This window comes from Heterodontus francisci, chromosome 8 (genome assembly GCF_036365525.1).
Source record: "Heterodontus francisci isolate sHetFra1 chromosome 8, sHetFra1.hap1, whole genome shotgun sequence".
NCBI lineage: Eukaryota > Metazoa > Chordata > Chondrichthyes > Heterodontiformes > Heterodontidae > Heterodontus > Heterodontus francisci.
In genome coordinates, this window is record NC_090378.1 from 26,890,442 (window position 1) to 26,916,632 (window position 26,191).

The window sequence follows — 26,191 nt, forward strand, 5'->3', positions numbered from 1 at the left end:
CCAGCCAGGCAAGTGGAGAGTATTCCATCACACTCCTGACTTGTGCCTTGTAGATGGTGGACAGTCTTTGGGGAGTCAGGAGGGGAGTTACTCGCTGCAGGATTCCTAGCCTCTGACCTGCTCTTGTAGCCACGATATTTATATGGCTCATCCAGTTCAGTTTCTGGTCAATGGTAGCCCCTAGGATGTTGATAGTGGGGGATTCAGCGATCGTAAAGCCATTGAATGTCAAGGGGAGATGGTTAGATTCTCTGTTGTTGGAGATGGTCATTGCCTGGCACTTGTGTTGCGCGAATGTTTCTTGCCACTTATCAGCCCAAGCCTGGATCTCGCCCAGGTCTTGCTGCATTTCTACACGGACTGCTTCAGTATCTGAGGGGTCGCGAATGGTGCTGAACATTGTGCAATCATCAGTGAACATCCCCACTTCTGACCTTATGTTTGAAGGAAGGTCATTGATGAAGCAGCTGAAGATGGTTGGGCCTAGGACACTAACCTGAGGAACTGCTGCAGTGATGTCCTGGAGCTCAGATGATTTGACCTTCAACAACCACAACCATTTTCCTTTGCATTGGGTATGACTGCAACCAGCAGTGAGTTTTCCCCTGATTCCCATTGACTCCAGATTTGCTAGGGCTCCTTGATGCCATACTGAGTCAAATGCTGCCTTGATGTCAAGGGCAGTCACTCTCACCTCATCTCCTGAGTTCAGCTCTTTTGTCCATGTTTGAACCAAGGCTGTAATGAGGTCAGGAGCTGAGTGGCTCTGGCGGAACCCAAACTGAGTGTCGCTGAGCAGGTTATTGCTAAGCAAGTGCCGCATGATGGCACTGGATGACACCTTCCATCACTTTACTGATGATTGAGAGTAGACTGATGGGGCGGTAATTGGTCGGGTTGGACTTGTCCTGCTTTTTGTGTACAGGACATACCTGGGCTATTTTCCAATGTCAGTGTCAGTGTTTGTAACTGTACTGGAACAGCTTGGCTAGGGGTGTGGCAAGATTGTTGCAAATGCTTCAGCCTTATCTTTCGCACTGATGTGCTGGGCTCACCCATCATTGAGGATGGGGATATTTGTGGAGCCACCTCCTCCAGTTAGTTGTTTAATTGTCCACCACCATTCACGGCTGGATGTGGCAAGACTGCAGAGCTTCGATCTGATCCGTTGGTTATGGGATCGCTTAGCTCTGTGTATCGCATGCTGCTTACGCAGTTTGGCACGTAGATAGTCCTGTGTTGTAGCTTCACCAGGTTGACACCTCATTTTGAGGTATGCCTGGTGCTGCTCCTGGCATGCCCTCCTGCACTCTTCATTGAACCAGGCTTAGTCTTCTGGCTTGATGGTAATGGTAGAGTGGGGGATATGCCAGGCCATGAGGTTATAGATTGTGGTTGAGTACAATTCTGCTGCTGATGACCCACAGCGCCTCATGGATGCCCAGTTTTGCATTGCTAGATCTGTTCGAAACCTATCCCATTTAGCACGGTGATAGTGCCACACAACACGATGGAGGGTATCCTCAATGTGAAGGTGGGGTCCGGAGTCGATGCTGAGGCCGCCCAGGGCAGCTCCCTCCCGCCTGTATACCACTGTGCCTCCACCTCTGCTGGGTCTGTCTTGTCGGTGGGACAGCATATACCCTGTGAATGTGTCTGGGACATTGTCTGTAAGGTATGATTCCGTGAGTATGACTATGTCAGGCTGTTGCTTGACTAATCTGTGGGAAACAACAACGGCAACCCCAGCCCTGTCGACCCTGCAAAGTCCTCCTTACTAACAGCTCTGGGTTTGTGCCAAAATTGGGAGAGCTGTCCCACAGACCAGTCAAGCAACAGCCTGACCTAGTCATACTCTCAGAATCATACCTTGCGGACAATGCCCCAGACACCACCATCACCATCCTTGGGTATGTGCTGTCCCACGGGCAGGACAGACCCAACAGAGGTGGTGGCACAGTGGTGTACAGTCGGGAGGGAGTTGCCTTAGGAGTCTTCAACGTTGACTCCGGACCCCATGAAGTCTCATGGCATCAGGTCAAACATGGGCAAGGAAACCTCCTCCTGATTACCAGCTACAGCTCCCCCTCAGCTGATGAATCAGTGCTTCACCATGTTGAACACCAATTGGAAGAAGCACTCAGGGTAGCAAGGGCACAAAATCTACTCTGGGTGGGGCACTTCAATGTCCATCATTGAGAATGGCTCAGTAGCACCATGACTGACCGAGCTGGCCGAGTCCTAAGGGACATAGCTGCTAGACTGGGCCTGCGGTGGGTGGTGGGAGCACCAACACAAGGGAAAACCCTACTTGACCTCATCCTCAACAGTCTACCTATCGCAGTTGCATCTGTCCATGACCGTTTTGGGAGGCGTGAGAAGCGCAGAGTCCTTGTGATAAAGTCTCGTCTTCACACAGAGGGCACCCACCATTGTGTTGGGTGGCACTACCACGGTGCTAAATGAGAAATATTTCAAACAGATCTAGCAGCTCAACACTGGGCATCCATGAGGTGCTGTGGGCCATCTGCAGTAGAATTGTATTCAACTGCAATCTGTAACCTCATGGCCCGGCATATCCCCCACTTTACCATATTCAAGGATATTCGAAATTTAGGAAGGACAGGAAAAAAGGAAAAGGAGCAGGTGTAGCGCTAAGGGATGGGATCAGTACATTAGTAAAGGAGGATCTCCGATCGGAAGAACAAAATGTGGAATCTGTTTGGGTGGAGCTAAGCAACAACAAGGGGCAGCAAACTTTGGTAGGAGTTGTTTTATAGGCCACCAAACAGTAGTGGTAGTGTGGGGTATGGTATTAATCAGGAGATTAGAGAAACATGTAGCATATGTAATTAAGGGTGATTTCAATCTTCACAGACTGGGTAAACCTAATGGGCACTAATACTATGGAGGACAAGTTTCTGGAGTGTGTTAGAGATTGTTTTCTAGAGCAGTATGATGTGGAACCGACTAGAGAAGGCTATTTTAAATCTAGTATGTAAGGAGAGAGGGCTAATTAATCTTGTTGTAAAAGAACCTTTAAGGATGATGTTGATAGAATTTTACATTCTGTTTGAAAGTGAGGTAGTTCAATCTGAAGCCAGGGTATTAAATTTGAGCAAAGGATGTTATGAAGGTATGAGGGGCAAATTGGCTGAGGTGCATTGGGAAAATACATTAAAAGGTCTGACAGTGCATAGACAATGGATAGTCTTTAAAGAATTAATGCATAGTTTACAGCAGCTATACATTACTTCAAGGCACAAAAGCCCCAAAAGTAAAGGCAGTCAAAGGAAGTCAAGGATTATATAAGATTAAAAGAAAAGACCTATAAAGTTGCCAGAAATAGTAGTAAACCTGAGGCTTGGCAGGATTTTAGAATACAGCAAAGGAGGACCAAGGGACTAGGGAGAATGAGGAATTGAAGGAAATTAGTATTAGTAAGAAGGTTGTATTGGAGAAATTAATGGGACTCGGGGTTAAGTCGCCGGGACCTGATATTCTACATCCCAGAGTATTGAAAGAGGTAGCTATGGAGATAATGGATGCATTGGAGATCATCTTCCAAAATTCTACAGATACTGGAACGGTTCCTGCAGATTGGAAGGTAGCAAGTGTCATCCCACTATTTAAGAAGGGAGGAAGAGAGAAAACCGGGAACTACAGACCTGTTAGCCTTACATCAGTAGTAGGGAAAATGTTAGAATCTATTCTAAAGGATATGATAAATGGACACTTGGATACTAATCTGATTGGGCATAGTCAACACGGATTTATGAATGGGAAATCATGTTTGATGAACCTGTTGGAGCTTTGAGAATGTTATGAACAGAATTGACAAAAGGGGAGTTGGTGGATGTAGTATACTTGGATTTTCAGAAGGCTTTTGATAAATTCCCCCACAGAAGGTTGGTTAGCAAAATTAAAGCACATGGGATAGGATATACTAGTTAACAGGCAGAAACCAGAGAGTAGGAATCAGCGGGCTGTTCTCTCGTTGGCAGGCTGTGACTAGTGGGGTACCGCAAGGATCAGTACTTGGGCCCCAGCTGTTCACAATCAATGATTTGGATATGGGAACCAAATGTAATATTTCCAAGATCCCAGATAACACCAAACTAGGTGGGAATGTGTGTTGGAAGGTAGATGCAAAGCTGCTTCAAGGGGATTTGGACAGACTTGGTGAATAGGCAAGAACATGGCAGATGGAATATAATGTGAGGTTATCCACTTTGGTAGGAGGAACAGGCGTGCAGAGTATTTCCTAAATGGTAAGAGATTAGAAAGTGTAGATGTACAAAGGGACCTGGGTGTTAATAAGTCACTGAACGCTAACGTGCAGGTGCAGCAAGCAATTAAGAAGACGAATGGTATGTCAGCTTTTGTTGCAAGAGGATTTGAGTACAGGAGTAGCAAAGTCTTGCTTCAATTGTATAGAACCTTGGTTAGACTGCACCTGGAGTACTGTGTGCAGTTTTGGTCCCCTTGCCTTAGGAAGGATATCATTGTCATAGAGGGAGTGTAACGAAGGTTCACCAGACTTGTTCCTGGGATGGCAGGACTGTCCTATGAAGAGAAATTAGGGAAACTGGGCCTATATTCTCTAGAGTTTCGAAGAATGAGAGGTGATCTTATTGAAACCTACAAAATACTTAAAGGGATAGACAGGGTAGATGCAGTTAAAATGTTTCCCCTGGTTGGGGAATCTAGAACCAGGGGACATGCTTTCAAAATAAGGGAGAAGCCACTTGGGGCAGAGATGAGGAGAAATTTCTTATTTCAGAGGGTTGTGAATCTTCAGAATTCTGTACCCCAGAGACTGTGGAAGCTCAGTCATTGAGTATGTTTAAAGTAGAGATTGAAGATTGACATTTCTAAATACCAATGACATAATATGAGGATAGTGTGGGGGGAAAAAGGCATTGAAGTGGATGATCAGCCATGATCGTATTGAATGGTGGAGCAGGCTCAATGGGCTGAATGGCCTACTCCTCCTATGTTCCTATTACCATCAAGCTGGGGACCAACCCTGGTTCAGTGAAGTGTGCAGGAGGGCGTGCCAGGAGCAGCACCAGGTATGCATAAAAATGAGCAGTCAGCCTGGTGAAGCTACGACACAGGGCTACTTGCATCCCAAATAGCGGAAGCAGCATGCAGTAGATGGGGTTAAGCGATCCCACAACCAACGGATCACATCTAAGCTCTGCAGACCTGGCACATCTAGTCGTGAATGGTGGTGGACAATTAAACAACTGACAGGAGGAGTTTCCACAAATATCCCCATCCTCAATGATGGGGAAGCCTAGCACATCAGTGCAAAAGACAAGGCTCTGAAGCATTTGCATCCATCTTCAGCCAGAAGTGCCGAGTATATGATCCATCTCTCCCTCTTCCCGAGGTCCCCAACATCATAGTTGCCAGTCTTCAACCAATCCAATTCACTCCACGTATTATCAAGATGGGGCTGAAGGCACTGGATACTGCAAAGGCTATGGGCCCTGACAACGTTCCAGCAATAGTACTGAAAACTTGTGCTCCAGAACTACCTGCACCCCTAGCCAAGCTATTCCAGTACAGCCACGACAGTGGCACCTACCCGGCAATGTGGAAAATTTGCCCAGGTGTGTCCTGTGCACAAAAAGTAGGACAAATCCAACCCAGCCAATTACCTCCCGACCATCAGCACAGTGATGGAAGGGGTTGTCAACACTGCTATCAAGCGGCATCTGCTTAGCAATAACCTGCTCGCTAATGCTCAGTTTGGGTTCCACCAGGGCCACTCAGCTCCTGACCTCATTACAACCTTGGTCCAAACCTGAACGCCAGACTACCCTTGACATCAAGGCAGCATTTGACTGAGTATGGCATCAAGGAGCCCTAGCAAAACTGGAGTCAATAGGAATTGGGGCAAACCTCTCTGCTGGTTGGAGTCATACCTAACACAAAGGAGGATGGTTGTGGTTGTTGGAGATTAATCATCTCTGCTCCAGGACATCACTGCAGGAGTTCCTCAGGGTAGTGTCCTAGGCCCAACCATCTTCAGCTGCTTCATCAATGACCTTCCCTGCATCATAAGGTCAGAAGTAGGGATGTTCGCTGATTGCACAATGTTTACCATTCACAACGACTCATGCTGAAGAAGCCCATGTCCATATGCAGCAAGACCTGGACAACATCCAGGCATGGGCTGATAAGTGGCAAGTAACATTCGCGCCATACGAGTTGCCAGGCAATGACCATCTTCAACAAGAGAATCTAACCATGTCCCCTTGACATTCAATGGCATTACCATCACTGAATCCCCCACTATCAACATCCTGAACGTCACCATTGACCGGAAACTGAATTGGACCAGCCACATAAATGCTGTGACTACAAGAGCAGGTCAGAGGCTGGGAATTCTGCAGCGAGTAACTCACCTGACTCCCCAAAGTCTGTCCACCATCTACAAGGCTCAAGTCCGGAGTGTGATGGAATACTGTCCACTTGCTAACAACGCTTTAGAAGCTCGACACCATCCAGGACAAAGCAGCCCGGTTGATTGGCACCCCATCCACCACCTTCAACATTCACTCCCTCCACTACAGATGCACAGTGGCAGCAGTGTGTACCATCTACAAGATGCACCGCAGCAACTTACCAAGGCTCCTTCGACAGTAACTTCCAAACCCACGACCTCTACCAGCTAGAAGGACAAGGGCAGCAGATGCATGGGAACAGCACCACCTGCAAGTTCCCCTCCAAGTCACACACCATCCTGATTTGGAACTATTTTGTTGTTCCTTCACAGTTGCTGGGTCAAAATCCTGGAACTCCCTACCTAACAGCACTGTGGCTATACCTACATCCCAAGGACTGCAGTGGTTCAAGAAGGCAGCTCAACACCACCTTCTCGGGGGCAATTCGGGATGGGTATTAAATGCTGGCCTAGTCAGCGACACTCATATCCCCCAAAACGAATAAAAGAAACTTTGAGGTAACCATATGAGGTAATTAAAGCTGGCAACAAGCAATCCCTCATTCATTGTGATACAAATAAATTTTACAAGATGGAAAATCTATAATTAAAAATTATGGGCTATGCAACAGGTGTGTTCCTTTATGAATTGGTTTTGTCTGTCTAAAAGCTTAAATTGCCATTTTTTTTAATCTAGTGTTCACCATTAGTATGACTCCTTTGTGGTCCTGCAGGCTTTCTTGGAAATGGCTTCTGAAGAAGCAGCTATCACCATGGTGAATTACTATACTGCTGTAACGCCTCATCTTCGGAACCAGCCTATCTACATCCAGTATTCGAACCATAAAGAGTTGAAGACAGACAGTGCTTTAAACCAGGTTGTTATTTAGTTCATTGATTGTGAAAATGCTACATGTGTGCATGCCTTTCACTCATCTGTTTCAATTTTTTGGATTTATGGATTTGGAATTCGGGGCTTGAGTGCATGTCTGCCAAGATTGTTTTTGACATAATGCCTCTATACCTGAATTTGCATGTTAAATGACTTTAGGTGCAAACATTGCTGAGTAGAGGTGACAGCAGAAGAGGGACCTGCTTTTTCTCCTTTTTTTATTAAAGCCTGAAAGATGTGTTTGTTTTTCTACATCCGAAAAAACTTCTAAAAGGAAAGCTGAAAGATGAAATTTAAGTATCAGATATTTTTATAAGATCGAAAAATGACAGACATCTAAGAAGAAGAGTATGTACAATGGTGAGACTTGAGGAGTACAACATACCAACATACGAATTAGGAGCAGAAGTAGGCTATTCGGCCCCTCGAGCCTGCTCAGCTATTCAATAAGATCATGGCTGATCTGTTTGTGTTTCGAATTCCACGCTCCCATCTACCCCAAACCTTTGGTTCCCTTGCCTAACAAGAATCTATCTACCGCCGCCTTAAAAATATTCAATGACCCTGCCGCCACCTCCTTCTGAGGCAGAGAGTTCCAAAGTTGTGCAATCCTCAGAAAATTTTTTCCTCATCTCTGTCGTAAAAGGGCGACCCCTAATTTTAAAACAGTGCCCCCTAGTAATGGACTCACCCACAAGAGGAAACATCCTTTCCACACCGACCTTGTCAAGACCGTTCAGACCTTTATATACTTCAATCACGTCTCCCCTCGCTCTTCTAAACTCCGTTGAAAGCAAGCCCAGTCTGTCCAACCTTTCCTCATAAGACAACACGTTCATTCCAGGTATCAACCTAGTAAACCTCCCCTGAACCACCTCCAATGCATTTACATCCTTCCTTAAATAAGGAGACTAAAACTGCACACAGTATTCGAGATGTGGTCTCACCAATGCCCTGTAGAACTGAAGCATAACATTCTTACTTTTATTTTCAATTCCTCTCGTAATAAAGGATAGCATTCCATTAGCTGCCTTTATTACTTGCTGTACCTGCATACTATTTGTGACTCATGCACCAGAACACCTAGGTCCCTCTGCACCTCGAAATTCTGCAGTCGTTCTCCATTTAAGAAATACTCTGCTGTTTTTTTTTCTTCCTGCCAAAGTGAACAACTTTGCATTTTCCCACATTGTACTCCATCTGTCAGATTTTTGCCCACTCACTCAACCTATCTATATTGGTCTGCAACCTCCTTATGTCCTCTTCACAACATATTTTCCTACCTGTCTTTGTGTCATCTGCAAATTTAGCTACCATGCCATCACTCCCCGCATCTAAGTCATTGATATAAATTGTAAAAAGTTGAGACCCCAGCACAGACCCCTGCGGGACTTCACTTGTCACATCCTGCTAATCAGAAAAGGGCCCGTTTGTGCATACTCATTTTTTTTTTCTGCCAGCCAGCTAATCATCTATCCATGCTAACATTTTACCCCCTACATCATGAGCTCCTAGTTTGCGCAGTAACCTTTTTATGTGGCATCATCTTGGATGCCTTCTGGAAATCCAAGTACAGTATGCCAACGGGCTCCCTTTATCCACAGTGCATGTTACTCCTTCAAAGAACTCCAATAAGTTGGTTAAACATGATTTCCCTTTCAGGCAAGCCTGCTGAATATTCTTGATTACCTTGTGTTTTTCTAAGTGCCCAGCGATAGCCTCCTTAATGATTTGACTCTGACTCCTTCCCCACAACAGCTATGAAGCTAACTGGCCGATAGTTACCTGTTTTCTGCCTCTACCCGGCCACCCCTTTCAGAAATAACAGTATATTACCGAGGATGCAGGCAGGAGAAACATTTTGCACCAGATGTTCTGTAGCATTATTATACCTGGGTAGGGAGCTGGGAAAGGTGTTTAGTGGAGGAAAGGGAGGCAGATATGCTGGGAACTCGCCTAGGGAGTGGGGGGAGACTAAAACAAGAATGTGTAAGGATTTTATTGAGTATCATTATACAGAGGCTGTTTCTGAAGGAAAGCAAGTCTTGCTTGACCAATCTCATTGAATTCTTTGAAGAACTGACAGAGAGAGTCGACACAGAAGTAATGATGTAGTATATCTAGATTTCCAAAAGGCATTTGATAAGGTTACATGTAATAGACTAAGATAAGATTAGGGATTATGGAGTTGGGAGACGAGCAACAGAATGGATAGCTCGCTGGCTGCAAAACAAAGTGGAAAGTAGAGGTTAAAGAGTAGCTATTCAGAGTGACCCAGTGGGAAGTGGGGTCGCACGACGATTATTGCTGGGACCAGTGTTCACAATTTATGTTAACTATTTTGATTTTGGAGTCACATTTAGGCATGACACCAAATTTTGGACGTGGGATGTGTGCAGTCAATTCTGAGCAGGATTGCGACAGATTACAAGAAGGCATTAATAAACCTTTGGAATAAGCATATAATTGGTAAATGAAGTTCAACATGGCTAAATGAGATATTTCAATTTGATAAGAATAAGGATATCACCCATTATTTGGAAAATAAGAATCTCAAAGGGATCTTGGGGTACAAATATACAAACTAATAAAAGTAACGCGCAAGTTAATAATGCCAAATAAAAGGCAGTAGTGTTTATTTCTCGAGGGATAGAAATGAAAAGTAGAGAAGCTATGTGTTACGACCAGGTGAAGAAGGGGTCTAGGGCTTCCCTCTTGGTCTTTGCTTCTTTTGGCCACAACAGGGTTTAACTTTTAAAACACTGGGCTTTTAGCTTCTCAGTAAGTCCTTGTTCACTGCTGTCTAATTGTAAATGCAAAGAAATCAACCAGACAGGTTTTCTCAGATTTAAACAGGAAAGGTGTAAGGTTCTTAACCTTAAAACTCTAACTCAGTTAAAACCGCTATAAATACGCGACGCGACCACGATAGTATGCATGCGCAATAAACACACGCAAATAGACAGAGGAGGAGAGAATTAAAGTGGGGTGGGGGGAAGGTTGGAAGTAGTAGATTGAAATTCAATTACTGGTTTTGAGTTGGATGTAAAAGTCTTTGATAAGTCTTGTAGTTCTCATTGAAACCCAGTGCACACTTTCAAACTGGTTTCGCTGGTCTTCTGTCTTGAGGCTTAAGTTACTTCCGTGGGTCCCTAGAACTTTGCGCGAGAGAGAGAGAAAGGTGCTCTCCTTGAAGTTCAGTTGCAGTCTCTTCCATACACTTCTGTGTCAGGCACAAGTTTTTAAAAAAAAACTCAGGTTGGCCAGCAGGTTAGTCCTGTGACGACCTTGTTTAGAGCAGCCTCGCCTGGGAGATTTGTGGATTCCTCCGAGCTTACCAGACCCCCTCAGTGGAGAGTGGTAGAATGCTGGCTCAATGACTTGCAATGTCTCTTGATCATCACTATTGACAAAATCCATCAGGCTAATTGAATCCCAATGTTCTCTTTGTGTAACTTTTTTAGAATGCAAATATGCAGCCATGTTTTCAGCCACTGTTGTGGTCTTTTTAAACAAGTTATTTCAATGTCCCGTAACAGTTCAAAATAATCCATATCGTGAAATTAATGTGTCGCATTTGGCAGGTGTGGTTTCCATCACACCTCAACATCCAGCGGAATGAAATGCCATATTAGGGGAGAATTTTATTATAAAAATAGAAAAAGTACAGGAAAACACATGTATTTCTATCATTCATTCTCATTCATTCATAAATCTTTAAAATTGTTACAGTCTGTCTTTCCTTTGTAGCAGTGCTGCATCCCAATAAACGTGATTTTTGGGGAGGTTTGCACATTTTCGTGACTGCCTAGGGTGCATTTGTTCCTGTTGAGGTCTGCAGGGGGTGGGTTAGATTTAATTAGCCCTGGTTTGGAGTTCTGCTCATGAGAGTCGACAGTGGGTAGATCCACTCTGATCTCTTTCAGTGCTCTGATGAGTCATGCAAGGGCTTTTCTTTTTAGGGGATGGTTAGTTCCCTGTTCTCCTGACTGTGGGGGAGGATTCTTTGCTGATCTTCCCTTTGTTCTCTGGGACACTCACGCTTGTAGGTATTTGTCCAGATTCCGCTACACTCCCCTATGGCTAGGTGAAGCATCACCTTCACAGTTTCTCTGTCCTCTTGAGGGCTTTCTTTGTCCTTGCAGGTTTCTATAAATGCTGTTAGTGCTTCTGGTTTCTGCATTTACATAGGATGATGGGTCTAATTTTTCCAACATTTTGGGGTTAGCTGACTGGAGAAGTAGGGGTTTTCATTTGGGAGTCCTCTGATCTCCTTTAACCTGTCCTCTTTGTCCCTTTTTCCCCTTTACACTGTAACGTTTTGCCAGCCCATGCCTTTCTGTCCCCTTTTGTTCTCGGCAGGGGTCCCTTCTGCTGGAGATTTCCCAAAAGCTGATGCAGGGCTTAAGGGTGCAGATTTTACTGTAGGTTTGGGTTACCCCTCAACCTGGCATATGTGGCAACTCCTACAGTACTCCATCACAACTTTGTGGAGTTTTGGCCAGTCAAACTGCTGTCTTATGCGGGCTTTGGTTTTTCATTTACCGACATGTGCAGCCATTGTAATTTCATGGGCTATTCTTAATATTTCTCTCCAGTACCTCTGCGGCACCACTAACTGGTGAACCACTGTCCACTCTTTGTCCTCAGGTCTGTGAGGAGAACTTCACTTCCTCATCAGTACCTCATTCTTTAATAGCAGTCAGGGACTCCCTCTGCTTCAATTTCAGACTGGGCAGCCTGTGCTAACTCTCTAGTACTGGTTCGGCTTGCTGAGCCTCAGCTAGGGAAGATCCATTTAATTCGTTCCCTGGGTCCTCTAACTTTCCAAAGAAAGTTTCGGACAAATAGACCTTATGGTCATCTGCCTATAGTGCTAATTCAGTCTCCTCTGGGGGAGATGGTTTGGTCATGGACAGATTCACTGCACGGGCAGGGGACTGTCTCCTGCCACTGCCCTGTCTCTCTGACCTCCTGCAGCCTCTTTCACTACTGGGGAAGCTACCACCTTCGCCCCTGCCAGATCATTACCTAGGAGCAGGTCAACCCCGTCCACAGACAAACTAGGAACAATCCTCACAGTCATGGGTCCCAAAACTAGGTCGCACTCCAAGTGCACCTGGTGTAAAGGTACAGGCGTATACTGCCCTCCAATACTATTCACCACCATTCTGGTATTTACTGCCCCCTCTGGGGCCTTTTCCCAGTAAAAGGGATCTAGTAACCCCCATGTCTGAGGATTACTATGGGCTTGCTTGCCCCACTCGAGGGGTATGGGAATACTCTCCCTTCAGACATAAAATCCTGATAACCTTCAGGTGTCCTATTAAATTTTCCTGCACTTGTTTTATGGGTCTTAGTATTGCTGTAGTTAAAGCCACACCTTGTTCAACTTTGCTTTTCATAAGGGTCCCTTCTCCTGCCCTGAGGGGGTGTGCCCTGATTAACCCTACAGGCTTTCCCTATAGTTTCCAGCAGTCAGCTCTTCAGATGAGCTGCCTGATTACAATGGAAGCACACAGGTCTCCGGGTCTCACTCCTAGTTACAGCACCTACCTCTTTGGCTGGAGGAGGGCTCCCTGTGTATCCTTTCTCTCCCAGGACTCCTTGAGCTATCACTTTCCCACCCTTTGTCTTTTTCGGATTTGTGGGGATGACCAGGAAAGTTTTTTCCCAGGGAACCGACTTGTGTATTAGAGCAAACTAATCAGTTAGAACTGCGGCTTGCCTCGCTCTGAACTTTTTGTTCTGCCACATGAGCCTTTATGGAGACGGGGAAAACTTTTTAAAATTCCTCTAGCAAAACTACCTCTGAGGTTTTCATAGCTGGGCTGCACTTTGAGTCCACAACCACTGGTCAAAAGCCAGCTGCTTATTTATCTCAAACTCCAAGTATGTTTGATCAGCTTGCTTCCTGAGGGTTCGAAACTTCTGGCGGTAGGCTTCCAGTACCAGCTCAGATGCCCCAAGAATAACATATTTTGTCAGTTCATAATCTGATGAACTCTCTTCTGGCAACAGGGAATTAACCTCATGGGCTTTTCCTGTTGACTTACTATGCAGCAGGAGAGTCCAGCTTTCAGCCGGCCACTTTAACTGCCTTGCAAGTTTCTCAAAAGATACAAAAAATGCTTCCATGTTTCCCTCATTGAATTTTAGAATCAATTCGGAAAATTTTAACAATTCCGTACATGATCCCGCACCACTTATGTTTTCTATGGGGTTACTTTTACGTCCCCTAGCTAACTCATGCCGCCTCAGCTCTCTTTCCTCACGTTCCTTCTGAAAGGTTCTCTCGCTTTCGATCGCGCTCTCTTTTTCTCTCTCGTGCTCTCTCTCACTTTCTTTCTCCTGTCTCCCTTTCTCTCCTTGTTTTCTAATTCACGTTTCCTCAGTTCCACTTGAATCTTTGCTAGCAATACCCTGTCGGAGTCACCCTGGCTTGGGGAGTTACTGGCTTCAATCGCAGACGTGTTAGTATTCTAGCACACAAGAAAACCTGTACTGAAATCTTTGATTGGATCAATTTGACTTCCCGCTTCCAACTTCTCATTTGTCTGTGGGTCCAATCCAGGATGCTAGCCCCCAAATCTCTGTTAGGACCAGTGAAGAAGGGGTCTAAGGCTCCCCTCCACCTTTTCCTGGTTTGGCAGTAATAGGGTTTAACTTTTAAAGCACCCTGCTTTTTGCTTCCCCTCAGTGAATCCTTGCTCACTGCTCTCTCATTGTAAATGCAAAGAAATCAACCAGACAGGTTTTATCAGATTTAAACAGGGAAGGTGTAAGTTAATTAACCTTAAAACTCTAACTCAGTTAAATCTACTAAAAATACGCGATGCGACCACGTTAGCATGCATGCACAATAAACGCATGCAAATAGAGACAGAGGAGGAGAAAGAATTAAAGGGGGGGTGGGGGGAAAGGTTTGAAGTAGTAGATGGAAATTCAGTTACTAGTTGTGAGTTGGATGTAAAGTCTTTGATTGAAGTCTTGCAGTTCTCATTGGGGCCCAGTGCACACTTTCAAACTTGTTTCCCTGGTCTTCTGTCTTGAGACTTAAGTTACTTCCGTGCGTCACTGGAACTTTGCATGAGAGAGAAAGAGAGATGCTTTCCTCTTGAAGTTCAGTTGCAGTCTCTTCCAAAACTAGTCTGTGTCAGGCACAATTAAAAAAAAAACAGGTTGGCCAACAGGTTAGTCATGTGACGAGTTCCTTGTTTGGAGCAGCCTCGCCTGCGAGATTTGTGGATTCTTCCGAGTTTAACAGACACACTCAATGGAGAGGGGTGGAATGCTGGCTCAGTGACCCTCCGTGTCTCTTGATCATCACAATTGACAAAACCCATCAGGCTAATTGAATCAGGGAGTTGTCCCATTATCGTCTTGATGCAGCTGTCTTTTAGAATGCAAATATGCAGCCATGTTTTCAGCCACTGTTGTCTTTTTAAACAAGTTATTTCAATGTCTGGTAACAGTTCAAAATAATGTTCCATATGACAAAATTAATAATACCACAACCAAGGAGGCAGGTGTCGTTTCCGTCACATATGCTAGACTTGTATCAGGCCTTGGTTAGACCACAATTGGAGTACCGCGTACAGTTCTGGTCGCCATATAAAAAGGAAAATAGATGGCCCAGGGGTGACCTAATAGAGGTCTTCAAAATTATGAAAGTTTTTGATAGGCTAGATAGAATGTGTTTTCTCTTAACACTGTTGCCTCCCTTGTGCCAGGATTAAGGGGTGTTCAGAAAGGCTTTTGGAAGCATTTCATGAGCAGCCAATGTTTGTACTTTATATGGGAATGAGCAGAGTTGGTAAGACTGAAGAAAAGGACCAACAACAAGAACAGCTTATATTTGTATAATGACTTTAATGTAATAAAATGACCAAAGCGTTTTACAGGAGAATTATGAAACAAAATATGACACGAGCCACATAAGGAGGTATTGGAACCAATGACCAAAAGCTTGGTCAAAGAGATAGGGTTTACTGAGTGTCTTAAATGAGGCAGAGAGGTTTAAAGAATTCCATAGCTTAGGGCCTAGGCAGTGGAGGGCACAGCCCCTATGGTGGAGCAGTTAAAATTGGATGCTTAAGAGTTCAGAATTAGATGAGCGCAGATATCTCAGAGGGTTGTGGGGCTGGAGGAGATTACAGAGATGGGGAGGGGTGAGGCCATGGAGGGATTTGAAACCAAGGATGAGAATTTTAAAATCAAGACGTTGGTTGACCAGGAGCCAGTGTAAGTCAGCAAGCATAGAGGTGATAGGTGAACAGGTCTGGCGCATAAAATATAAACAGCTAAGAAAGAAGGTGAAGGCAATATGTGTGGTGTGGAATACCATGTGTGCCATATGCCACATGCCAAGACAAACGGGTCGAACAAGCTGGATGCCTGGTTTAATGAATGGATGGTATAGGAGAGAAGATTTCAAGTTCTTGGGAGCATTGAGACCAATTTTGACTCTACTGGCACTGAGCATATATAGTACAGGTCAAAACATTTTAACCAAGAGTAAAGGGATGTGGAAAAGGCCTAGACCCAAAAAGATAAATCAGACAATTAAGTCAAAAAATTGTCTCAGAAGAATGCATACGATAACTGTAAACATAGTAAGTTAGAGTCACAGGTTACAGTAGAGAAGGAGGCCAGCATGAGTTGCCAATCTGTCCACATAACTGATCCTCGTTCCTGGAGCCATTTTCGTGAATCTTTTCTGCACCCTCTGCAGTGCCTTCACTTCCTTCCTAACGTGTGATGCCCAGAATTGGACACACTACTCCAGTTAAGGCCTAACCAGTGTTTTATAGAGGTTCACCATAATTTCCTTGATTTGGACTCTGCCTTTTTAAAAATTCTTTCATGGGATATGAGCGTCACTGGCTAGGCCAGCATTTGTTGCCCATTGCTAGTTGCCCTTCAAAAGGTGGTGGTGAGCCACCTCCTTGAACTGCTGAGGTCCATCCATCTGGTGTAAGTACACCCACGGTGCTGTCAGGAGGGGACTTGCAGGTTTTTGGCCCAGCGGCAGCGAAGGAACGGTGATATAGTTCCAAGTTGAGAAGGTGTGTGGCTTGGAGGGGAGCTTGCAGGTGGTGGTATGCCCATGAATCTGCTGCCCTAGTCCTTCCAGGTGGTAGAGGTTGTGGGTTTTGAAGGTGCTGTCAAAGGAGGCTTGGTGAGTTGCTGCAGTGCACCTTGTATGTGGTACACGCTGCTGCCATTGTGCTTTGGTGGTGGAGGGAGTGAATGTTGAAGGTACTGGATGGGATGCTGATCAAGCGGGCTGCTTTATAAAGCCTAATAATGTGTTATTGACTGCTTTCTCAACCTGCCATGTCACTTTTGATTTTGTTATAGGCCCCCAGGTCCCGCTCCCATTTAGGATTTTATCCTTTATTTTATAGTGCCTTTCCTCGTTCTTCATACCAAAATGTATCACTTCACACTTCTCGGCATTAAATTTCATCTGTCACATTCCAGCAGCCTGTGTCCTCTCACTATCCTCACAGTTCACAATACTTTAAAGTTTTGTGCTCTGCACACCCAAGTCTAGGCCATTAATATGGATCAAGAAAAGCAATGGTCTTAATATCACCCCCTGGGAAACCCCACTATATACCTTCCTCCATTATGCAAAACAGCTGTTCACCATCACTCCTTCCTGTCACTTGGACAACTGTATATCCATGCTGCCACTGTCCCTTCAATTTCATGGGCTTCAAATTTGCTGACAAATTTATCAAATACCTTTTGAAGTCCATTTACACCATATGAACTGTATTACTCTCATCAGCCCTCTCTGTTAACCCTCTCATGAAGAAAGTCAAATCAAATTAGTCAAACACGATTTGCCCTTAAATTCATGCTGGCTTTGTTTAATTGAACCACTTTTGTCCAAGTGGTTAATTTTGTCCCAGATTATCATTTCTAAAAGTTTTCCCACCACCAAGATTGAACTGACTGGTCTGTAGTTGCACCCTTTTTTTGAGCAAGGATGTAATGTTTGCAATTCTCCAATATCCAAGGAGGATTGGAAGAATATGTGCTCCAATGATTTCTTTTGGGTCCTCTTGTTCTGCATGCACATAAGTGATTTGGATGCAGGTGTAGAGGGATGGATATTGAAAGTTATGCCCGACATCAAATTAAGGGGTATGGTAAACTAAGGAAGAATGCAGAAGGCAAAAGATCAGTGAGGGGAGTGGAAACGTGTGACAAATGCAGTTCAACAGATATGTGATGTGTCACTTTTTGAAAAATAAGAATGGAAAAGAACTTGAATAGTAAAACTCAGTGGAGTGGAGGAATAGATATCTTAAAGGTACAAATATACCAGCTGTTTAAGTTAGAATTGCATGTAGAAAAAGCTGTAAAAGGAGAAAATAGGATTAAAGATGGACATTGAATAGATCTGAGCTGATATGCCGCAGTTGGGAGTATATTAAAAGTATGTTGGCGCCCTAGCAAATGTGCACCATTGATTTAATCGGATGATTCATGGATGAGAGGATATAGTTATGGTGGACTTGAGTCTTCAGAGCAGCGTAGATTATGGGAAATCTGAGTATAGAGCCTAAGAGGGATTTAATAGAAATATTTCAAGTCTGGGAAGGATTTTAGGGGGTAAATATTGGAAGTTGTTCTTGTTTGTGAATTAATAGCCATATAAATTTAAGATTAACACAAAGTATCAAGAGGATGTTAGATTTTTGTCATACAGTTATTAGACTATGTAATACATTGCCTCGACTGCAGTTCACTAGAAGCAATCACTACATTTAACAGGAATTAGAAGCACTCTGGGGGGGGGGGGGAGGTTAATAGATACTGGGAAAGGATGAAGGGAATGGGATTACAGCAGATCGCTCCAATACGAGAAAGTGCTGGCACATCTATGATATAGTGACTGGTCCGGGCTGAAATTTTGAAAAATTGCACGCTACAACTTGATGAAACAACCGCATTATTGATTTCCTTTGCACTACTATAGATGGAACAGAATTTGTAATTTTATATTGCTTTGCATAATTGATCCTAAGAGGCATAATTCATGGTGCAAGATACATATAACCTGCCATTTTATTATTTGCATGGCTCTGCCTATGCTTAGTAGCCCATCATAAATTAGCCATGAAATTTTATTCTACCACTTGTCTTTGGGAGGAAGGTTTTATTACAGTTCTCTCACTTGATTGTGAATCATTTTTAAGGAGCAGTGTGAGGCTGTAGATATGTTTGGTAGGTAGTGTGCTAATAAAATAAGAAACAGGCAGGCGTAGACCATACGGCCCCTCGAGACTGCTCCATCGTTCAGTATGATTATGGCTGATCTTCTGCCTCAACTCCATTTACCTGCCTGTTCCCCATATCTCTTGATTCCCTGAGAGATAAAATAAAATCTCTATCACAGCCTTGAATATGCTCAACAATGGAGCATCCACAACTCTCTAGGGTAGAGAATTCTAAGGATTCGCAACCCTTTAAGTGAAGAAATTTCTCCTCATCTCAGTCCTAAATTATCAATCCCTTTATCCTGAGGCTTCTCTTTCTCCCCCACGCCTCCACCCCCACCCCCCCCCCCCGTGTTCTAGATTACCCAGCCAAGGGAAAATCTTGTATGTTTCATTGAGATCATCTCTCATTCTTCTGACCTTCAGAGAGTATACGCCCAATTTACTCAGCCTCTTATAAGACAGCCCTCATACCAGAAGCAGTCTAGTGAATCTTTGCTGTACAACCTCCTTTCTTTAGATATGGGCACCAAAACTCTGCACAGTATTTCAGGTGTGGCCTCACCAAAACCCTGTACATTTTCAGCAAGGCTTCCTCATTCTTGTACTCCAATCCCCTTGCAATAAAGGCCAACGTGTCATTTGTCTTCCTAATTGCTTGTTGTACCTGTAATGCTGAGTTTGTGTTCCTTGTATGAGTACACAAAAGTCTCTCTGAATATCAACATTTACAAGTTTTACGCTTTTATTCTCCTCTTTTACTACTAAAGTGAATAACCTCACATTTCCCCACATTATATTTCATCTGTCACTTGGTTGCCCACTCACTTAGCCTGTCTATATCTCTTTGCAGCCTGTCCTCACAGCTTACATCCACACCTGACTTTGCATCATCTGCAAACTTGGATACATTATACTCAGTCTGCCAACTTGAAAATGCCACGTTTATCCCATTTCTTCCATCCGTGCTAATATATTACCCTAAACTCCATAGCCCTTATCTTGCATATTAATTTTTTGTGTGACACCTTATCAATAATGTATGTGCATTAAAAATAAATTATCTGATAAATTGAATTAATAAGGATATAAATAACACCCAAGTTGGAATTTAGCGTTAAAACTTAGCAAATCATTTGAATAAAGTGGCTTTAATGTCCGAGTAGACTGTATTTATTTTCAAAACTGACATACAGAAACGTACTGCTTTTAGTTTTGTTTCTCCTTTCTCCTTTCTCCCTTCTCCCTTTCCCCTGTCAAAAAAAAATCTTCCTCTAATTTGGGCAAAGTAACAATGATCTGATTGTAGATTTTAAAATTATATATCTGAAATAGCGATTTAAAATGAAACAGCTGAAGGTGAAATGGAAAACTAATTTGTGTGTTACTGCTTTCAGCGTGCCCAAGCAGTTCTTCAGGCTGTAACTGCTGTCCAGACAGCAAGTACCCCACTTACTGGAACTACAGTAAGTGAGAGTGCAGTGACGCCAGCTCAGAGCCCAGTACTCAGAGTAATTATTGACAACATGTACTATCCAGTCACTCTGGATGTACTTTATCAGGTGCGTTTATGCTTCACATTGTTTTGTGTAGATTTCAACTCCACTTTTGATCAACAATAATACCATTCTTTTTCATTTTTTGAAGATTTTTTCCAAGTTTGGGCCAGTATTGAAAATCATTACTTTTACAAAGAATAATCAATTTCAAGCTCTGCTGCAATATTCTGATCCTATGAATGCACAACAAGCAAAACTGGTAAGTGGGGCACAGCTGAAACTTTCCATTATACCTGCATTCCTATGTATCCTTGTAATGACAGGCAAATGGATATCAGTGGAACAAAACGTTTGTGGCTATGAGCTTAAGGTGATGGCTTTTATGCTTAACTGGAAGCTTTTGCTGTTAAGTCTGGTTGAGACCTGTGCCAAGGCTGGATTTATTATATTTATGTACCTGCTCACTCTTGAAGGTAAAATGTTACACCTGATGTAATACCCTGAACTTGATCTCAATGAAGCAAAACTGCTACATAAAAGTTTCTAACAGTCTTAATATTTTTGTTCATCACTTTGCTTTACTTGAGCACAACTTGAAAATAAATTTTGACTTGAACAGACAATATGTGAAATCACTATGGATGGGAATAACTGTGTATGACTGAGCATTTATCAGTGTCTTAATTTCTTCAGCAAACTCAAAAGCTGGTCACCAGGTTTCCCAAATCATGTCTGCATATATGCTTATGCTTTTCTTTCAACTGAAGCTGCTATCTGTCCACATGGCTATAAAATATTGTTTGAAATACTCAGCAGGTCAGGCAGTAACTGTGGAGAGGAACAGAATCAATGACCCTTGTCAAAACTGGAAAAAGTTAGAATATTTAGGTTTGAGGTAGGGAAAGAGGATAGGGGGGGGGAAGAAAAATGGAAGGTCTGTGATAGGGTGGAAGAAACAAGAGATTAAATGACAAATGGGATGATGCTGCAAGGCAAAAGGTATTAGTAATGGGACAAGTAAAGAAACAAAAGATGGATGTGGAGGAGGTGTAAGTGGGAATAGCAATCATCACCAGCAGCTGCCATCTGAAAGATGAAGTCAGAGGTTGTGAGCTGAAATTGTTGAACTCTGTGTCAAACCCAAAAGGCTGTAAAGTGCCTAATCGAAACACGAGATTCTATTCCTTAGCCTTATGTTGAGAGTTTGATTGGGAGGGTGAAGATGATCAAAGACAGAGGTCAGAGTGGGATTGGCTAACAGTTTGGGCACTCTGGGACGCCCTGCATTGCATGCCTATACATGAGTTGTTTTTAGTTCAAAAATTCTTGTCATAAAGGATAGCATTCTATTATCCTTCTTTATTACTTGCTGTACCTGCATACTAACCTTTTGTGACTCATGCACTAGAATACCTAGATTCCTCTGCACCTTGAAATTCTGCAGTCGTTACCCATTTAAGAAATACTTTTTTTTATTCTTCCTGCCAATGTGAACAACTTCGCACTTTCCCACATTATACTACATCTGACAGATTTTTGCCCACTCACTCAACCTATCTATATCGATCTGCAATCCCCTTATATCCTCTTCACAACATACTTTCTTACTATTTTTGTGTCATCTGCAAATTTAGCTACCATTCCATCTCTCCCCTTGTCTGAGTCATGGATATAAATTGTAAAAAGTTGAGGCCCCAGCATAGACCACGGCAGGACTCCACTCATCACATCTTGCCAATTAAAAAAGGACCCGTTTATGCATACTGCCTGCCAGCCAGCCAATTTTCAGTCCATGCTAATATTTTACCTCCTACTCTGAGCTCCTACTTTTTATATGGCACCTTGTCAGAGACCTTCTGGAAATCCAAATGCAGTATGTCAATGGGCTGCCCTTTATCCATAGCGCATGTTACTCCTTCAAAGAACTCCAATAAATTGGTTGTATTTTTCTTAGTGCCTGCTATAGTCACCTTAATCGATTCTAACACCTTCCCCACGACAGACATCAAGCTAATTGGCCTGTAGTTACTTGTTTTCTGCCTCTTCTCTCTTTCTCCCCTCCACCTCTTGAATAGAGGGGTTATATTTGCTACTTTCCAGTCTGGTGGAACCTTTCCAGAATCTGGCGAGTATTGCGGCTTTTGTGGCATAACAATTGTATGCTTCTGATTCTTTATCTATTGATTATCCATTGTAATTTTTTACAGGCTCTGGATGGTCAGAACATTTATAATGCTTGCTGTACCCTCAGGATTGATTTTTCCAAATTGGTGAATTTGAATGTAAAATACAACAATGATAAAAGTCGTGACTACACCCGTCCAGATCTTCCTTCAGGAGATGGACAGTCAAGTATGGATCCTGCTATTGCTGCAGCATTTGCTAAGGAGAGCTCACTTCTTGGTAGGATAAAATAGCCTGTACTAATTTTTTTCCCCAGAGCAAACTTAATCTGTCTTGGGCACATACAAATATTTCTGATTACCTTTGAGATCTATATCTACATAATTTTAACTCCTACTGTATTTCTTCAAATTCAGTGTCAATAATATATATATTAATTAACCATTTGTCCAGGGTGATTGCTTTTATTGGCAGCAAACAAATACAAAAAGTTTGAGACATACTGGAACAGAATTTAAGTTATCTTGGGAACAACTTCAGAACTAAAATTGTAGCTCTGTATCTTACAGGAATATTTGGGTTTGTATAGGGTATTATATATCGCTATGTCCCTTATGTGGTGGTATTATAGGATATTGTCATATATCCTGTACCTCTAATACAAGTGCAAGGAGTGGGGAAGCACTGAAAAACATTTGATTCACACTTTATTAAATCAGAAGAGAGATAATAAAACATAACCTTTGACATGCAGTACATATGTCACCGCACTTCAGGAAGGATGTGTGTGTCCTTGAGAAGGTGCAGAGGAGATTTACCAGAATGGTTCCAGGGATGAAGAATTTTAGTTACAAGGTTAGATTGAAAAAGCTGTGTTTGTTCTCTTGAGAACAAAGGCGATTGAGGGGCAGTGTACAAGATTATGACAGCTTAGTTAAATTAGGCAAGGAAAAACTGTTCCCATTAATGAATGGTACAAGGACTAGGGGACATGGATTGAAAATTTTGGGCAAGAGATGCAGGGGGAATATGAGGAAGCACTTTTTACGCAGTGGGTGGTAATGACCTGGAACTCGCTGCCTGCAAGGGTGGTGGAAGCGGAGACAATCAATGACTTCAAGAGGAAGTTGGATAGCCACTCGAGGGAAATAGACTTTCAGGGTTCCAGGGATTGAGCGGGTGAGTGGGACTGACTGGATAGCTCCATGGAGAACTGGCATGGACTTGATGGGCCAAATGGCCTCCTGTGCCATAAATGACTGACCGAGATTGGGTACCAATAATGCCCACATTCTTCAGGAGATGTCTTTGCTGAATATGCTAGGCTCAGAGTTGATTCAAGATCTCTTCTCTTTATTGAGCTTCAGAATGTTGCATTTCTAGATATTTCCTTATGTAAGACAAATGTGGGTATCATTATTGTCATAATTACCTCCCTCTATGTCCTGTTGACATTGTTGCTGTTACCTTTGTGTTCGCCTTTGATTAATTATCTCTTTCAATCCTTATTGAAAGGAAGTTTTCTCTTGTCTACACTACCAATCGAAATTCCTTTATGCACTCTTTTCCTCTACCCCCACAGTTGTAATAAAAGCCTTTCTCTTTTAACTGTCTTTCTCTTGAGCGTTTTAACCAAGCTCAATATTATACAGTTCTATATAATGTCAATTAGCTTATTCTATTAATAATCTATACATGCCTACTCTTACAATGAAGTCCTTCATTTAAGGACATAAGAAATAGGAGCTGGAGTAGGCCATTTAGCCCTTCGAGCCTGCTCTACATTCAACAGGACATTCTTCTGGGGGAGGATGAACAGCCAGAGGTTGCGGTCCACATTGGTACCAGTAACATAGGTGGAAAGAGGGATGAGATCCTGAAAGCAGATTTTAGGAAGCTAGGAAAGAGATTAAAAAGCAAGACCTCAAAAACAGTAATCTCAGAATTACTCCCAGTGCCACGTGCTATTGAGCATAGGGATAAGAGGATTGAGCGATTGAATACGTGGCTGGAGAATTGGAATAAGAGGGAGGACATCAGATTTCTGAGGCATTGAGACTCTATCTGGGGCAGGTGGAACCTGTACACTATGGACGGGTTGCACCTAAGCAGGCGAGAGTAACAGGGTAGTTGTTATGGAGGACTTTAACTTTCCAAATATTGACTGGGAATACTATAGTTCGAGTACTTTAGATGGGTCAGTTTTTGTCCAGTGTGTGCAGGAGGGTTTTCTGACACAGTATGTAGACAGGCCAACTAGGGGCGATGCCACATTGGATTTGGTACTGGGTAATGAACCCGGCCAGGTGTTGGATTTAGATGTAGGTGAGCACTTTGGTGATAGTGATCACAATTCGGTTAGGTTTATCTTAGCGATGGGCAGGGACAGGTATATGCCGCAGGGCAAGAATTATAGCTGGGGGAAAGGAAATTATGATGCGATTAGGCAAGATTTAGGATGCGTAGGATGGGGAAGGAAACTGCAGGGGATGGGCACAATCGAAATGTGGAGCTTATTCAAGGAGTAGCTACTGCGTGTCCTTGATAAGTATGTACCTGTCAGGCAGGGAGGAAGTTGTCGAGCGAGGGAGCCGTGGTTTACTAAAGAAGTTGAAGCGCTTGTCAAGAGGAAGAAGGCGGCTTATGTTAGGATGAGACGTGAAGGCTCAGTTAGGGCGCTTGAGAGTTACAAGCTAGCCAGGAAGGATCTAAAGGGAGAGCTAAGAAGAGCAAGGAGAGGACACGAGAAGTCATTGGCGGATAGGATCAAGGAAAACCCTATGGCTTTCTATAGGTATATCAGGAATAAAAGAATGACTAGAGTTAGATTAGGGCCAATCAAGGATAGTAGTGGGAAGTTGTGTGTGGTATCAGAGGAGATAGGGGAAGCGTTAAATGAATATTTTGCGTCAGTATTTACAGTAGAGAAAGAAAATGTTGTCGAGGAGAATACTGAGATTCAGACTACTAGGCTAGATGGGATTGAGGTTCACAAGGAGGAGGTGTTAGCAATTTTGGAAAGTGTGAAAATAGATAAGTCCCCTGGGCCAGATGGGATTTATCCTAGGATTCTCTGGGAAGCCAGGGAGGAGATTGCAGAGCCTTTGTCCTTGATCTTTATGTCGTCATTGTCGACAGGAATAGTGCCGGAAGACTGGAGGATAGCAAATGTTGTCCCCTTATTCAAGAAGGGGAGTAGAGACAGCCCTGGTAATTATAGACCTGTGAGCCTTACTTCGGTTGTGGGTAAAATGTTGGAAAAGGTTATGAGAGATAGGATTTATAATCATCTTGAAAAGAATAAGTTCATTAGCGATAGTCAGCACGGTTTTGTGAAGGGTAGGTCGTGCCTCACAAACCTTATTGAGTTTTTCGAGAAGGTGACCAAACAGGTGGATGAGGGTAAAGCAGTGGGTGTGGTGTATATTGATTTCAGTAAGGCGTTTGATAAGGTTCCCCACGGTAGGCTATTGCAGAAAATACGGAAGTATGGGGTTGAAGGTGATTTAGAGCTTTGGATCAGAAATTGGCTAGCTGAAAGAAGACAGAGGGTGGTGGTTGATGGCAAATGTTCATCCTGGAGTTTAGTTACTAGTGGTGTACCGCAAGGATCTGTTTTGGGGCCACTGCTGTTTGTCATTTTTATAAATGACCTGGAAGAGGGTGTAGAAGGGCGGGTTAGTAAATTTGTGGATGACACTAAGGTCGGTGGAGTTGTGGATAGTGCCGAAGGATGTTGTAGGGTACAGAGGGACATAGATAGGCTGCAGAGCTGGGCTGAGAGATGGCAAATGGAGTTTAATGCGGAAAAGTGCGAGGTGATTCACTTTGGAAGGAGTAACAGGGATGCAGAGTACTGGGCTAATGGGAAGATTCTTGGTAGTGTAGATGAACAGAGAGATCTTGGTGTCCAGGTACATAAATCCCTGAAAGTTGCTACCCAGGTTAATAGGGCTGTTAAGAAGGCATATGGTGTGTTAGC

At 43.4% G+C, this 26,191-nt stretch overlaps 1 protein-coding gene across 5 annotated transcripts in view; it reads left to right on the plus strand.

Moving 5' to 3' along the window:
• Positions 1 to 26,191, plus strand: part of LOC137372717 (polypyrimidine tract-binding protein 2) — a 70,959-nt gene that overhangs the window by 24,368 nt on the left and 20,400 nt on the right. For all 5 annotated transcript variants that reach the window (XM_068036857.1, XM_068036856.1, XM_068036854.1 and 2 more), the window contains 4 exons: positions 7,192 to 7,335; positions 19,984 to 20,148; positions 20,234 to 20,344; positions 22,293 to 22,488. In XM_068036857.1, coding sequence (XP_067892958.1) covers positions 7,192 to 7,335; positions 19,984 to 20,148; positions 20,234 to 20,344; positions 22,293 to 22,488 — 616 coding nt within the window. The remainder of the gene's footprint in view (positions 1 to 7,191; positions 7,336 to 19,983; positions 20,149 to 20,233; positions 20,345 to 22,292; positions 22,489 to 26,191) is intronic.